The sequence below is a fragment of the Drosophila gunungcola genome (assembly GCF_025200985.1).
Source record: "Drosophila gunungcola strain Sukarami chromosome X unlocalized genomic scaffold, Dgunungcola_SK_2 000050F, whole genome shotgun sequence".
Lineage (NCBI taxonomy): Eukaryota > Metazoa > Arthropoda > Insecta > Diptera > Drosophilidae > Drosophila > Drosophila gunungcola.
In genome coordinates this window covers 516,197-530,967 of record NW_026453194.1, presented here as the reverse complement: position 1 = coordinate 530,967, position 14,771 = coordinate 516,197, and the positions used below count along the sequence as shown (strand labels likewise).

General features: G+C 44.3%; 2 protein-coding genes across 11 annotated transcripts in view; both read right to left on the bottom strand.

Moving 5' to 3' along the window:
- LOC128261102 (uncharacterized) overlaps positions 1–14,771 on the bottom strand; it is a 92,080-nt gene that overhangs the window by 45,165 nt on the left and 32,144 nt on the right. The gene's annotated exons all lie outside the window — the stretch shown is intronic.
- On the bottom strand, positions 7,545–12,530 carry LOC128261104 (aminopeptidase N). The gene is made up of 4 exons (XM_052994567.1): positions 11,865–12,530; positions 9,684–11,118; positions 8,280–8,773; positions 7,545–8,218 (listed from the first exon to the last, which is right to left on the bottom strand). Exons 1-4 carry the CDS (start codon positions 12,467–12,469, stop codon positions 7,957–7,959), a joined length of 2,796 nt encoding a protein of 931 aa, XP_052850527.1. The 5' UTR covers positions 12,470–12,530; the 3' UTR covers positions 7,545–7,956.

Sequence of the window (14,771 nt, the reverse complement as noted above, 5' to 3'; positions counted from 1 at the left end):
TTCGGAGGCGGTGGGGTAGGTACTGGTGCTGGCCATGACGGTGTATAAGCTGCACTTTCGACGGCCTGCCAGAGTGGTCGAGAGCGTCAATTGATTTAGTCATTGAGTTATTGCCGGCCATTGCTTTCACTCCACCTGCACCACCCCCACCACTTCTGCTTCCAACCACGCCCCTCCAAGGGCGGCTATTTTAGCTGAAGAGACCCCTTAAGATATCCTGCGATATCCGAAACGAACGATGACCAATCGATATTAGTATCAATAGTTAAGCAATGTGATCGTCTTTTGATATATCTATATTTCAAAAGGTATTCTCGTTTTAAATTTTTTAAATAGTTTACTTAGCCGATATTTATATCGATATTAAAAAATATTGTTATATTTTTGTGCGATATATATATATATATCGCCATTTAAGATAAAATCGATACGAAGTCTATATTTACGAAGTTGATATTTGTAGCAAAGCGATATTTTCGATATGATATTAAAAACGATATCTTCACATCGAAGTGCTCATTTCGATAGCTTGTAATAGTTTATTGCCATGTAGCAGCGTAGTTCCTAAAAAGTCTTAAAATTAAAATTTGACATGTTGCAGTGCCCAAATTTCTGTTTCTTCAAGCTTATGTTTAGGCAACACATTTTGTCTCCATCGTTAAACAATGGATCTCCATGGAACATATTAATCTAAGCACTCAGCACTGGCAAAACACCATCCAGCTTGGAGATCTGAACACTGCCATTGAAATGCTGTGCAATTAATGCTCGAAAATGTTGTACGTGGGCATGCCAATGCGGCATACTGTTTTAGTCCCCTGCCCAGCCATATGGCGCCGCAGTCTATCATTGGAAGGCAAATCACAGCCGGCCCCATATTAATTAAATAATAATTTTAGCAATTTGGTTTTGATTACATTTACCCATCCTCCCTGTGCGTTTGCTTTGCGTCTTGCTGAACAGGCCGCAGAACGACTGCGTCGCCAGGGAAGACAAAGTCGGAGGACACCTTAAGTGAGCCGCTCCCCTGGGGCAAAATATGATTTGTGGTCAGGGCGGGCGACGAAAATGATGAAGCCATAGGCCAAACTAACAATTAAAGTAAGCCAGAGCAGGATCCGAATCCGATTCCGGAGACCAAAAGCGGAGGTGCGGACAAACAAACAAACTGGCAACTGGGTGCCGAGTGCCGAGTGCTGAGTGTCCAGTGGTTTGAGTGGCAGGGCAAACAAACAAAGGTCCAAGATACAATATACATGTTGGGGATTTGCCCAGGCTGTGGGTATATATCTTAGATGGGATTCGGGATTCCGGGATTCGGGGTGGGGACTGGAGCAGTACAACTTTTGGGGCCCTGATTGCCGAAGTTTGGTGTGTGGCGGGAAGCCCATAATAGTTTCTGGCATTCCGGCACGACACGACACGCCATGCCACGCCACACTTTCGCAACTCAGAGCCAGCCTTGAGCACTCGAGTTTTGTGAGTACCGAGTACCGAGTACTGAGTACTGAGTACCGAGTACTGCCTGCAGAGGCAGTAAATTGCATTTAAAATGCCATAAATTAAGAGACAACAACTGACGATGGCGCCGATGTTAAGGTTGGGACATTGCAGTTTCCACTTTTCGTGCGAGCGGCTATTAAAATGCATTAAAATTGTTTTTAATGTCAGTTGCATAGACGCACACACACACTTTTTCATGTTGTGCAAGCGACACCGGATAAAGGTCATATACATACAAAAACACACACGTGAAAAAACACACAAGCCGACGCTTGAATGCATGCATTAAAAAATAAATTTGAAAAAATAAGCACAAAGCGCTGCGACCTCGGCCCATTCCACCCCTCTGCTAATCCAATTTGTCATAATTAAATTACTTTAAGCCACTTTCCACTTGCCAGGACTTTTTTCCACCCGCCTGCCTACTCTTGAAAAGTTTTTGGAGGCCGCACTTAGTGCGCGCATAAACCTCAATTAAATGCTCGCCCCGAACAAAAGCGAATCGGAGCGGGAAAATCGGAGCAAGGCAGCGGGAAAATGCGGAGGAAGAGCGGGGAAAAGCGTTGAAAAAGCGGGGAAAAGCGAGCAAAAACACGGCGGGCGGAAAAGTGCAGCATGCTCTCGGGCGCATTAATATCGAATGAGAAATAATTACAAGAGCTTAACCAAGCGATTTCGATGCTCATTACACTACACTCGCTGGCCGGTCATATTACCCATCTCTCTCTTCCACCCAACAGCCACGCCCCCTTTCAGCCCCCTTTCATCCGGAGAGATAAACGCAAAGGCACACATAAACATTTATTAAAACGCCGAGGCAATAAAATGCAAAGTGCCACCACTTTTAGAAAATCACGAGCAATGGGAAATTGGGTGGAAAATGGAATGCAGGTGGAAAATGGCATGCAGTGCGATATTTAAGAGAGGTGATGCAAGACACTCATCGTCAATATGTGATTAAAGAAATGGCCTCAGCTCCTAGGTTATTTGTGCATCATTATTTTATACGTGCATACAAGCTTACCCAATTAAAACCAGCGGACTTCACCTGCCAACAAAATTAAACTAAGCGGCTTATTAAATTTGTCCAGTTTTTTTTTACGGAAAACCAAAAAGTTTGAATAGACAATAAAATATATTGCTTTATTACATATTAGCTGTGTTGGCTGGCTTTCTTTATGCATGTACACATTTTATGTGAAATCCACATTCATTAAAATGAGCTGAGCCTTTCTATTACAAACATATCAAGCTGGCTTATAACACGTTTTGTTAATATAATTGAGTTGTAATGCATTTCGCAATATTGGTGTAAGAGGATATCAAATCAAATCAAATTAAATTTGATATTAATTGGACGGAATTTACCGATGATTAATTTACTCGTGAAATGCAGCTGAAATGTTTTTGGCTTTTAAATGTACAAGGCACACTCAGTTTCAAAAGCAATTTATTTCTGTGTTGTAGCTAATGGAAAATGACTCTAATGAAATGTATATCTAACTAATTGGCTAATGAATTATGAAAGAGGGAATTTTTGGAAATGATTTTGCACAATTAGGAAGATGACTTTTGGTGAACAGTCAATGCAATGAGAGAAGCCACAATCAAAACGGAAATATCCAAGTTAATACGCTTTTCACATGCATTCAATTGGCAGTTAAGAAAAAATAAAAAAAAGAAGATTCTTTAATTTACATTTTTAAACAATAACCATTAGTAGTAGGTTTCTTTTCAAATCAGCTAAATAAAAGAAAAACATTAACGGGCTGGCTATTTTTTATAATTCCAAACTAAAAGCATATTGTGTTCGCCTAAATATCGTCCTTTGTATGCAATTTAAATGTGCATAGAGCGTAAAAATGTTAACCTCATCAGCTAAGCGCTTAGCGCGAGCATTTACCCGGAAAATCACCGGTAATTGGAAAAAAAATCAATTAATTGGAATCGTGCATAATGAATGTCGGACAAACGTGTTTACAAGCCCGAAAAGGCAAACAAACCGACTTCCGATGACAAAATTACTCGTTTACAATGCAATTTTGGCACTATATAAGAGTTGTTTGCATACACGTGTGTATACGTATACATAGGGCTATGTATTACATTGTATCCCCGATGCTTTTGTTCCGAACGACAGTAAATCATTGACCGAAATTGGTGCGCTTCAGCGGAGAGCTGAGCAAACACGGCGTAAATTAATAAATATTAAAATGTCCAGCCATGTCCTGGCCACCGCTCCATCTCACTTCCTCCCGCTGACTTACTCATCTGGCACTTGAAAGTGAACATAGCGATAAAAAGCACAAAACACTCAGGCGACCCGAGTGGGGTAGATAGGGCGAACAAACTTCTGAGCCATTACACAACAAAATGGCGTTAACAGCGCAGCAAAAATGGCGAAAATCCGGAAGGAATCGTCACAGTGATACCTTGTAGGGGTATTGGGATAACATCGATAGTTTTGGCTATCGATTTGGTCACTATCAATATTATCGATAGTAGTGTAACCTGCAAGTTAAAATTTCCAGCAATATCCCAGAAATTTACCCCATTATAGTTTTGTTTTTTTAAATTTTACATACAGAAAAAGAATTAGTTTTTCTTTAGCGATCCCAAATTATTGCGATTGCTAAATTGTTCGACCGACGTTAGTGCCACTTTGTAGGACTTCCCGTTCGGTTTGAAGTCTCAGTCTTTTGCAATGCCAACTTTACCTTACCTCATTTGCAGGGTGCATGGAAACCAAGCGAAACGATATATAAACAACAATTCAAATGCAGAAAACACTCAAACGCACACACAGACTCAAACTGCACTGGACGTATTGAAATAATATTTTTACATTTCATGTTGCCAAAAGGCTTATCCAGCGGGCAGACGGCAGTGGAAACTCTCTAAATAAGGAGGAAGTGCCGGAAAAAACCAAGTCCAACCACAGACGGACAGCAGCTCCACGGGGAGTAACCGAAAGGGGTAGGAGCGGGGCCTTGAAATATGCAATGATAATCAGAAAGGCAAACACAAAGTGGGGACTCCATGAGGGCCATCAGGATCAGCATTTTCCTCCACATCCGCATCCGCCTCGGCATCCGCATTCGCATCCGCATCAATGTCAACATCAGCAGGCGAAATGCTGTTGGTTTTCCCATTGGTTGCTGATGTTACTGATTGTGATTCTGCACTTAGAAAAAAGAAGAAAACTTTAAGGCTGAACGCAGGTTCATAATTTGATCAGTCAACGCCATAGAGTGGATTTGATAGTCAAGATTACTGGATTACAAGTAATATGAATTTATTTGAATTAAATCCATTAGCTTTCTGGGAGTATTTAATATGCAAAGTACATATATTAAGAAAATAGTACTTTAAGAACTGTAAGAAATACTTTAAGACTTCATCTAAGAGGCAGTAAGAAGTGGTAATGCTTGTTAGTGATACCAGTATTAATATTTTAAAGTAAGTAATATTACTATTTGGAACAGTGTAGTCCAATATTCTTTGGTACAAATTGTAGGCTTGCAGTCCATACATTTTTCTGGGTGTGATTCGGATTCAACAGCTCCTGTTTGCCAGTCAATCAAAGCATAGGGAGCTCTGTGGCAGCACCACAGCACCACGGCACCACCATGTGTGGCTTTGGCTTTTGGTGACCCACCCAGCACCACACGAGCAGCACTAATTGTGATGGATTAATTGGCCGGGCCAAGCACAACCACATTATTTAGATGAATTTTTAAAGTCAATGACAATTGTGCCAATGGTCCAGGGGACTTTTTGACCTGAACGAGGCTGCAGGACTCGCAACAGGTTAATTTGATCCTGAATAAGAGTAGAGGTAATTTGATTAACATCATAATCCTCAACGATATGCCAGTCATCGTTTAAAATAAATACTTTCAATTAGCATTTGTTTAACTATTAACAGTAACTAAATAATGCATGTGAAATTGTAATTGCATGTGTAATTAAGCCCATAAATATATTATAAAACTCTAATTAACCTACTTATCTGCCTAATTTTGTATTGTTTTCTTTAAAATAAAAAACAATCAAATTGACTCGCGCTGCACTTGTACATATTTCCTTGACCTGCATTATTTACGAACTTCTCGCTTGCCACTTCACTATTTATTTATGTTACATGCAACATTTCAATTAAATTTCAATTTATTTCTGCAAGCTCATTGATTATGCATGGCAATTAATTTTATGCAATTTTCAGTATGCAATATTTTCAATTTGCCGGGCAAGTGGGTGGGGAGCTAGACAGCATAATATGCTAACTATCCACCCGGAGTCACCGCACCGCACCGCACCGCACCATACCACACCCACCCGCTGTAATTAATACAGTCCGGGTCTGAGGCGGCATTCCAGAGATTGGTTGGCTTCACTTCCATGGAAAAGGATTATGCAGAGGACGGGTTTCGTCCGGCTGAGGGAGCTGAGGATGAGGGACCAAGACAGAGGCAGGCATTGAATGTCCGAGAAACAGACAATTAGTTGCTCATGTGACAAATGCAAGGCCGGGGAAAATAAAGTGGACGCAACAAAGGAGGAAAAATAGAGGAAGGGTTGGCATCTAAAATTGCATTTAAATAATGAAAAGGGCTTAAACAAAAGGCCGGTCAAACAATGGCAAGCTGCAGCCAAATGGCCAACAAAAATAGAGGGGATAGAGGACTAAGGACTAAGGACGAAGGAAACAAGCGAAGGTTGAAAGGAAGGACAGAAGGATGTAACTTGGCTCAAATCAAGAACATGTAAATATAGTCAGGCCAACGTTTGACGCTTGGCTAGCCACTGTCCAAACGCCTGACCCCTCATCCCTAACCCCTGCCCACATGACCCCTGACCCCAGTCGCCACAACAAGAAGAGAATTGTAAATTACAGTTGCATTCACTCATCGGAAAATTCTTCTTCGCTCTCGTCCGCCTAGGGATTCATGAATAAATGATGGCTCAAACTCAGCTCTTCCACTCTGTCATCGGATATATGTATAGCATACACTTATATAGGGTATCCGCCACATCCGGCACGGGAAATTTGAGACTCACCTCATTAGCACTTTGTTTGCCCCAGCCCCGGCCCCGGCCACGCTGCGTATGCGTAATAAGCGGCATCACACCACAACAGCATACCGAAGGCGATGCAAATAAGAAGCTAATTAGACGCTGATTGATGTCTCTTCATGGCCGCCCAGCTACACAATATGGTAATGAATGGCAAACGATGGGACTGCTTCACTGCCGCTGTCGCTGTCACTGTCCCAAAGTATCCCAAAAAGATGGGAAAAACCTCATGGCGCTGCCAAGGGAAATTGCATAACCATTAGAATCCTTTTCCTTTGGCGCAACCACAGAGAGCAGGGACCTGGAACTAAGCGCCTTAAGGCAGCGTTTTCCGATTTCCCAGGCCGTCCACCTCCTCCACTCAACAGCTGCCAGTTGTCGATTGTCGGTTGTCAGTTGGCTGCCTCGTGTGGCCTGCTAATGCGATGCGATGCGTTGCGTTGCGTTGCGTTGCTATTGGGACGCTATGCAATGCGATGCGTGGCGCATCTGAATGATGCAGCATGCCGCAACTGGATGCCGCAGGCTGGAAAATGGCAACTAGCAACTGGCAGGACCAGATAGGCAGCCCACTAATTGCCACCAAGCGGAAAGCAGACAGACGGAGTCGCCAGCCATGAGATCGCGTTAGTTATGTGGCAGGGAAGCGAGGAGCTACGGGTCGCAGACCTTTGAGAAAACCTACGGTTACAATACGACTTTAACATATTTTTCCCTAAAAATATATATTCATTTTGTATACTTAGCAATTCTCATTTTCTTTGCAATGACTTCATTCTGTATAAAAACACCTCGAATATCGTTAAATAACAAGGAAGGAAGCCCAGGTCTGTGTACTTTTGTACTTATATGTAAACTATTAACAGATCTCGTAGTATATTCGTTTAAATTTATAATATAAATATATAAGAAAACAATCCTTACACTGCATTGCAAAATTTGCCTTTCAGATACAATACAAAATACAAAAATACTTTTCTATTACATTTCGGTGTGCAGATGTCGCATTTTCCACCACGTTAGCGAATTCATTAATGGACCTCAAAGTCAAAAAAAATCTTATATATAATAGTAGTGATTAAATTCAGATATTTAGTTGCTATTTTTCTATCGAATGTTTCTTTTCAAACAATTCAAAGATTTTTAGTGCCACACACTGATTTCTCATACCAATGTTGTTAAACGTAGTCTTATTATTCACTTATCACTTCACTTGTTAAAATCTTAAATTTATTTTGAAAGAAATCTTCCATGAAGATTTAAAAATCAACGGCTAAAACTTAAATTAACTACAATGTTTGGCAAACATGTAAGCACTAAATCTGTAGCTGGCCATTCGATTAGATTTATTTCATTTTATCTTTTATTCACTCTCCTCTAAGTGCCCGTTGCGTTTTTAGGTCTCCGCCAGGTGATAATGTCCCGGATGGCCCTCATCATTGGCCGGAACTTGGTGCGCTGCCAGTGGATGTTGTCACTGCCCCGTTCCAGCAGGATCTTGGTTAGCCGCTTCATGCCATGCATATCCTTCAGGATCGTCTTGAAGAATTCGCTGATGAAGCTCAGCTCTTTCGGCGTGGACAGGCATTCGGCCAGCGGCCTCATGAGATCGACCACCTTGTTGGTGGAGTTGCTGCAGCTTTGGTTGGGGGGAAAAATGCAGTTCTTAGATGGGAAAGCCTTAATCCCCTGCCACTTACTAGTTACGTATGAGCTCCACATTGGCGCTCACATACTTCATGGCCAGCCCGTAGCCCACTGTGTTGGCGACCACCGCCTTGAAGGTGCGCCTCGCGTTGTGCCTGCGCACGCCCACACTCTCGAAGGTCCACTTGAGGACCCGCTCCAAGGCGAAGGTGTTGCGCGAACAGGCCAAGGCGGTCAGCAGCGACTCCTGCTCGGCGGCGGAGTTCGAGCGCTGGTACATCAACTCCACGGCGTCCCGGTCCGCCTCGGTGCCGAACTTGACCGCCGTGCAGAAGACCGTCTCCCGTTCGCGGATGGTCATCCAGCCGGCCTTTGCCGGCGTCCCCTTCACGAATTCGCGGCGGGCCAGGCTCACGCAGGCGGGCAGCTCGTACTGGCAGGCCAGACGCAGGATCACCGGCCGGTGGCTCATGTTCCCGGAGTTGTGCGACAGGTCCGAGGAGAGCAGCCGCACGAACTGGCGCTCCAGCAGGATGCGCATGAAGGTCTGGGCAAAGGGCAAAGGACAAAGTGGTAAAATTGGATACCAAAAAACAAAATTGACTGATAACAACAAACAAAGCTCCACGAACCATTATTACTTTTCCATCATAAGTGGAGTCCCAACAAAGCTATAGCTTGGACTTGTATAAAATTTGATTTTGTGTCCCTGTGTAATCTAATCGGTATGTACAGTTGCAGTCAAAATAATAGTTTTTTCTAGTTTATAGATATAGCATTGAATAATAGTAATGGAAGCCAGTTTTAAAAATACGTTATTTTATCTTTGTGAAGCCAATATTTGAAACTAAATGGGGCATAGGTAATTTATTTTTTTGCAAAGTGCAGATGACGAGGATTTATGGTTACCTTCTTAAATTCTTATAAAATCGTTCTCAGTATATTGGAATTTTAAGGAATTATTAAAAGTTTTCAAATTGCTTGAGAAAGTAACCTAATATTGTTTATTGCTATATTCATGATAAATTAAAAGGTATGCCCTAAGAGTATGTTTTTAAGCACTTCACATTGTTAAACTACAATTATTTGAACCGCAGCTGTATATGAAAAATTGGTTTCCCATATTTCATTACAATATCTTTCACCAAGCAAATTATAACGATTTCGGATTTAATTGTCATATATCGCTTCCCCGTGGTCTGCAGGCCAACTGTCTCACTACGTTTTTTTTTATTTCTGAGCCTACCTCGAACCCTGTGAAAAAGCAGAATGTTCAGAAAGGTGAAATTTCAAAGAAATTTACCGCACTTTAAATATTTTTCGAATACACCATAATAAAAAAATATTTTCTAAGAGAGATAGTATCGCCTAAAACCATCGTTGCTTGTTAAATCGTTCGACTTTCGATAGTATCGATAGCGCTATCGATTGTTTTACCAAACCCACAGGAGACCCACCTTGAACACGCGGTAGTTGTGGTTCTGCTTGGCCACGTTGTTGATCCGCTCGAAGCTGACCCTGGTGGCGGCCCACACCACGTACTCGTCCTCGTGCTTCAGGTAGCCGAGGATGCCCAGGGCCATGGGGTACTCCATCACGCCGCTCCAGGCCAGGCTGAAGAGGTTGTCCACCAGTTGGGCGCGGTTCACGCGGTTGATCAGCCGAAACTTGGTGGGATGGGATAGCGTTGCGTTGAGCAGCTGCCAGTTGCGCAAGTCGTAGTTGACCCGCAACGGAGCCGAGTGTAGGACATTGAGCAGCAGCCAGTCGCCGGGTCCGGCTGTCAGTTTCTCCAGCCGGACGGGTACGATGCGGTTCGAGGGCCCCGAAATCGGGCATGTGAGCCAGGGGTCGTAGCTCATGGTCATGTTAAGCTGCAGGCACTGGGGGCAGCTGTGGCTGAGCGGTACCCACCAGCACGGATCCTTCGGCGCCCGCTGCCTGAACTGCGGACTGATGAAGAACCGCTGCTGGTGCACCAGAGCCGAGCGGTCCGCATAGTTGCGGGTGACGGTGAGCAGGGGATAGCCCGGCTGGTGCAGCCACGACTCCATGATGCGGGTGATGTTCAGCCCCTTGCCCAGCCGACCGTTGCGGTCCACCTGCAGCTGCAGGACGTCCCAGAAGTCCGACGAGGTGGCACTGCGGTTGGCATACAGCGCCAGGTAGCGGCGCAGGCCCATCAGCCAGGCCTCCTCGCCCATGATGCGGTGCAGCATGTCGAAGAGCACGGTGGCCTTCTGTTCCCCGATCTCGCTGTAGGCCGCCCAGAGGTGCGCCTCGTCCGGCACCAGCGCCGCCACCAGGCCGGTGTTCATATGGGCGTCGTAGTCGAGCACCATCAGGTAGAGATGCAGGGCATGCCGCTCCCGGTAGGCCCACTCCGGACGCAGTGCCTCCACGCCGAAGCGGGACAGGAACAGCGCGAAGGCGTTCTTCAGCCACATCTCGTGCCACCAGGACACGGAGACGAGGTTGCCGAACCACTGGTGCACCACCGTCACGGCCACCGCCCGTGCCACGCCCTGCTGGTCGGACATCGAGCTCCGCCGGCTGTCGTACAGGATGGACTCCTCGGAGAAGGTGGGCAGTCCCCAGTTCTCCTTGGCCCCGAAGGCAAATTCCGGCAGGGCAATCTGGTCGATCTTCTGCTGCCGAAAGGTGCTGTTGAAGAGCTCCTCGTAGAAGGAGAGCAGTGGCGCCACCACCATGTTGGCGAACTTCGTCTGCGAGAGGGCGTCCGGGCGGGCCCACGTGCTGATCGGGCAGTTCGGTCGCTCCTGGGACGTGAAGCCCGGCCGCTCGAACTTGCTGATCGAGAAGGCCACCAGGTACGTCTGCATCGGCTGGCTCTCCAGGAACTGCGTCCACACGAAGTCCTTCAGGCTGGCGCTTTGGATGGATTGCAGGTGGCAGCTTTTAATTCGCTATCCCTCCATCTTGGCTTACTTTTGTTTAGTTGAAATTTTCCTAAAGTACCTTTGGTAGTCCAATTATTGACAGTTCTTTCAATCTGCACTTCTATCTAGCATTTATAGAGCTATTAATTCTATTGTTACTTTTGAATTTTACTAAAGTACGGTTTAGTGTTTAGTATTTAGTATATAAGCTACTACTACAAATGCCCGAGTATAGAATTAAGAGCCCTAAGTTAATTTTAAAACAATATAAAGCTGCGCATTCTTTAGATCTAGCTTGAAAAGTCGGGACTTGAAAACTGACAAAACAAAATTCCTTCGAGGATCCTAAAATTGGGCCTTACATTTGGTTAAAACCGACAAACAGTGGCTCAAAAATGTTAATTTAGAAAAATACCAATAAAAATATTAGATATCTTTTGAATGAATTATTGGATCCAAAAATTTAACTTTGTTAAAAAAGTGTAGCTCCAGTTTAAAAAAATGTTTTAGCATGTCTTTTTCACCGCCCTTTTTCTTCTGAACCAAATTATTTTCGTAAGGTCTTGGTAGGCACCCCATTTACTTTTAGCCATACCCTTCGATTGGTGTATTACTTGCAGGATCGGCCCTGGTAAGCATTGGGGGAATTCCTAGCATGAAAGTACGGTGTCTTCAACACCTATCCGAATCTATTGACCCGTTCTTGGTAACAATCTCGCTTAAAAACAATCTACTCACTGGCGGATGGTCCGCCGCACGGGCATGTTGGACAGGGCGCGATACTGATGCGGATGGGCCAGATTGATCTTGAACGGAGTCCGGAAAATGGGATCGTCGAAGCAGGGGAATGCCGCGCGGGCGTGATTGGGCTCAAATTGGGTGGCGGCCAGCCACTGGGCCAGCGTGGTGTTGTGGTCCACGTAGGAGCTGCTGTAGAATCCGGTATTGTCGCGCCTCAGGACACTGGTGAAGTCCACCTTGAGGACGTAGGTGGTGTTGATCTTGAGAGCGCTCGTCAGGTGCACAGTCATGCGGTTCAGTTTGGTGTTTAGGTCCACCCTGGCAGCCGGCACAGCCTTGCCCCCCTTAACCGCCAAGGTCGTGGACCGTCGCTTGCCGATCTCCAGATCCCGCGAGTTCAGCACCAGGCTCTTGGTGGCCCGCTCCGAACGCAGCTCAATGGTAGCCGTACCGCCGAAGGGCTGGTACGGCTGGTTGATCCGCGTCACGATGTCCAGGCGGTAGTGCAGCGGCACCACCCACCGCGGCAGGCGGCTTTCGACCTTGCAGCGACCTTGCAGCAGCCTGAGTATGGTGAGTATTGCCAGGTAGCCCAAGTGCATGACTTCGAAGACTGGTGGATTTCTGTGATTTGTTTTGTTTTGAGAATGGGCCGTGTCCAATGGGCCATTCGTCAGGGCTCTTGAAGAAAATGCATCTGGCTTTAAACAGTTTAATTTAAAATGTATTTATTTGGATGTAACCCAGCGTTACAAGTTAATTTTGAGAGTTGTGTGTTTTTAGTGTGTTCTTTTAATTTGATTTTAAACTGATTAGCTCTTCTTTTTGTTTTGAGATCGTGAGGCAGTTCGTTCCACAATCGCACAGCATTGATATAAAATTGTCACTGAGAACACAGCAACCTTGTGAGTTTGTATACCCTGTAATTCTGCAGTATTTAAGCATATATATTTGTCTGCACTTTGTTTACATTTCACTGTCAAAGTTTCTCGGACAAATAAAGAAATGCTAATGAAATTTGGTTTATGTGAGACCCAACAATAAAAGGGACTTGAACTCCCTGTTATGAGTAATTTTGATGATTTCAAAAACCTTATCCAGCAGAGGAGAAAGCATTTCACTGCTGAGTTGGATTGATTTAAGCAAAGCAATCCTTTGCTAGTGCCCTGCAGCACACTCACTCACTCACTCTGATACGTTTTATAGTTTAAATAAATTACAGACGCCGAGAAAACCAGTTTGCTTTTGCGTCAAGTTTATTTGGCCTTGAACTTTTTCGGAAAGATAGATAATTTGTTCTGGACTTTGAAAGACCGAAGAAAAAAGGGTCCTTAGGCAACGGGAAAATGAATCAAGAAAATATATTAAATTATGCCTTAGGAAAATTTTTCACCTATTAAATAATTTTCCCTTTTCTTTTAGAAAATTTGTCCTCAATTTAAAGTATAAAATAATATAATTTTTTGATATTCTCTAAGTGTTTGCGATTTCTGCAAGGTTGTATTTACAGTTTTGCAAAAATATAGCAGGTTTTTGCTTAGACCACCACACTTTGTTAAGGTTAAAATTAAGCTCTCATTGTTTTTTGGTAAGCTTAAGAAAGCATTTGCGTTATTTTTACTTAAAACAATAACAAAAACAATTACATTAGTTTTATTGTCTTAGATAGATTGTCTTAGATAGTTTTTTTTTTAGTTAGAACAATAATTTTATTCAATTTCGACTGAATATGGAAGTAATAATTCGAAATGCTCTTCGATGGCATTTGGATGAGAGTTTGTGGTTTCCATCTGTTTGGCAGATGGAAGAAATCCAATCGAAATCGCACCCATAAAGTGTATTGGAGCAATGGGAAGAAAAGAGGAGACAAACCACAGCACAATGTCATTAGCGCATGTTGCTCTCCTCTTTCACTCGTTATCTCTGTTTGTGTGTATGTGTGTGTGTGTGTGTGTGTGTGTGTGTGGCTTGGGCAATAAATTTCCAATTTTCGTGCAATTTTCGTGCAATTTTCGTGCAGAGCAGCACGGCATACCTATTGGAGGTAGCTTCCCAGTCCGGAGTGCCGAGGACTTGGGGGCCAGCCTGGCGTACTCATAAATACATTGACCAATAACATAATTTTTGTTTGTGTTGGTATATTGCCAAATGACCTCGTTACCCCGCCGGGAAATAGAAGGGAAAATTATGGGGGGGCGGGGGGTGGATAGGCAGGAAAATCACTGCCACAACACGACACAAAAAGGCGACAAAGGCGACAAAGGAACCGAACGTGCGGCATATGTTGCTATGTGGGTGGATGTGGGTGTTTGTGTCGTTGGGTGGTTGGATGTGTGGGTGGCTGGGCAGTTTGAGTGGTTTCGGTGAAGGAGGCGGAGGCGGAGGCAGAGAAGGCGGAGGAGGCGTGTCCCTGGCCCCAACGGAAGTCGGTTCGGCTGAGGCCCCTGCCTTTGCTTTCGCTCGCAGTGCGGCATTATAATTAATGGGCATGTTGGGGCATACGACCCCCGACCTTTCGTACGATTTGGGATATTAAATGTAACGATGCAAGCGGCGAGGCGAGACAGTTGGCTATGAATACGACATGTAGTGTGTGACGAACCAACCAACAGGCCAGGCCCACTGTCCACAAGGTGGGATGGCTTCTACTCCTACTGATGATGATGATCACATGCTATTAAACCGCAATACAATGGCAATTTTCAAATAAATGATTTATGGCTCTGGACATGACACACACAGCTGTCGTGTGTGTGCGGACTGCTGGCAAATGCCAAAACTGCCGCAGTCCTTTGCTGCCATAAACCAAAATGCCAAAGACCGGCTCAAAAAAAAAAAAACAAAAAAAAAAAAAATGAAAACGGAAACGAAACGTAACGTAACGAAAAAGAGGCATTGTAAGCC

Coding starts and splice junctions, on each gene's coding strand:
- LOC128261104 (XM_052994567.1), bottom strand. CDS start 12,469: ATGCACTTGGGCTACCTGGCAATACTCACCATACTCAGGCTGCTGCAA. Junction 11,119..11,864: donor GTGCGGCGGACCATCCGCCA/GTGAGTAGATTG, acceptor ATCCATCCAAAG/CGCCAGCCTGAAGGACTTCG. Junction 8,219..8,279: donor GTGGAGCTCATACGTAACTA/GTAAGTGGCAGG, acceptor CCCCAACCAAAG/CTGCAGCAACTCCACCAACA.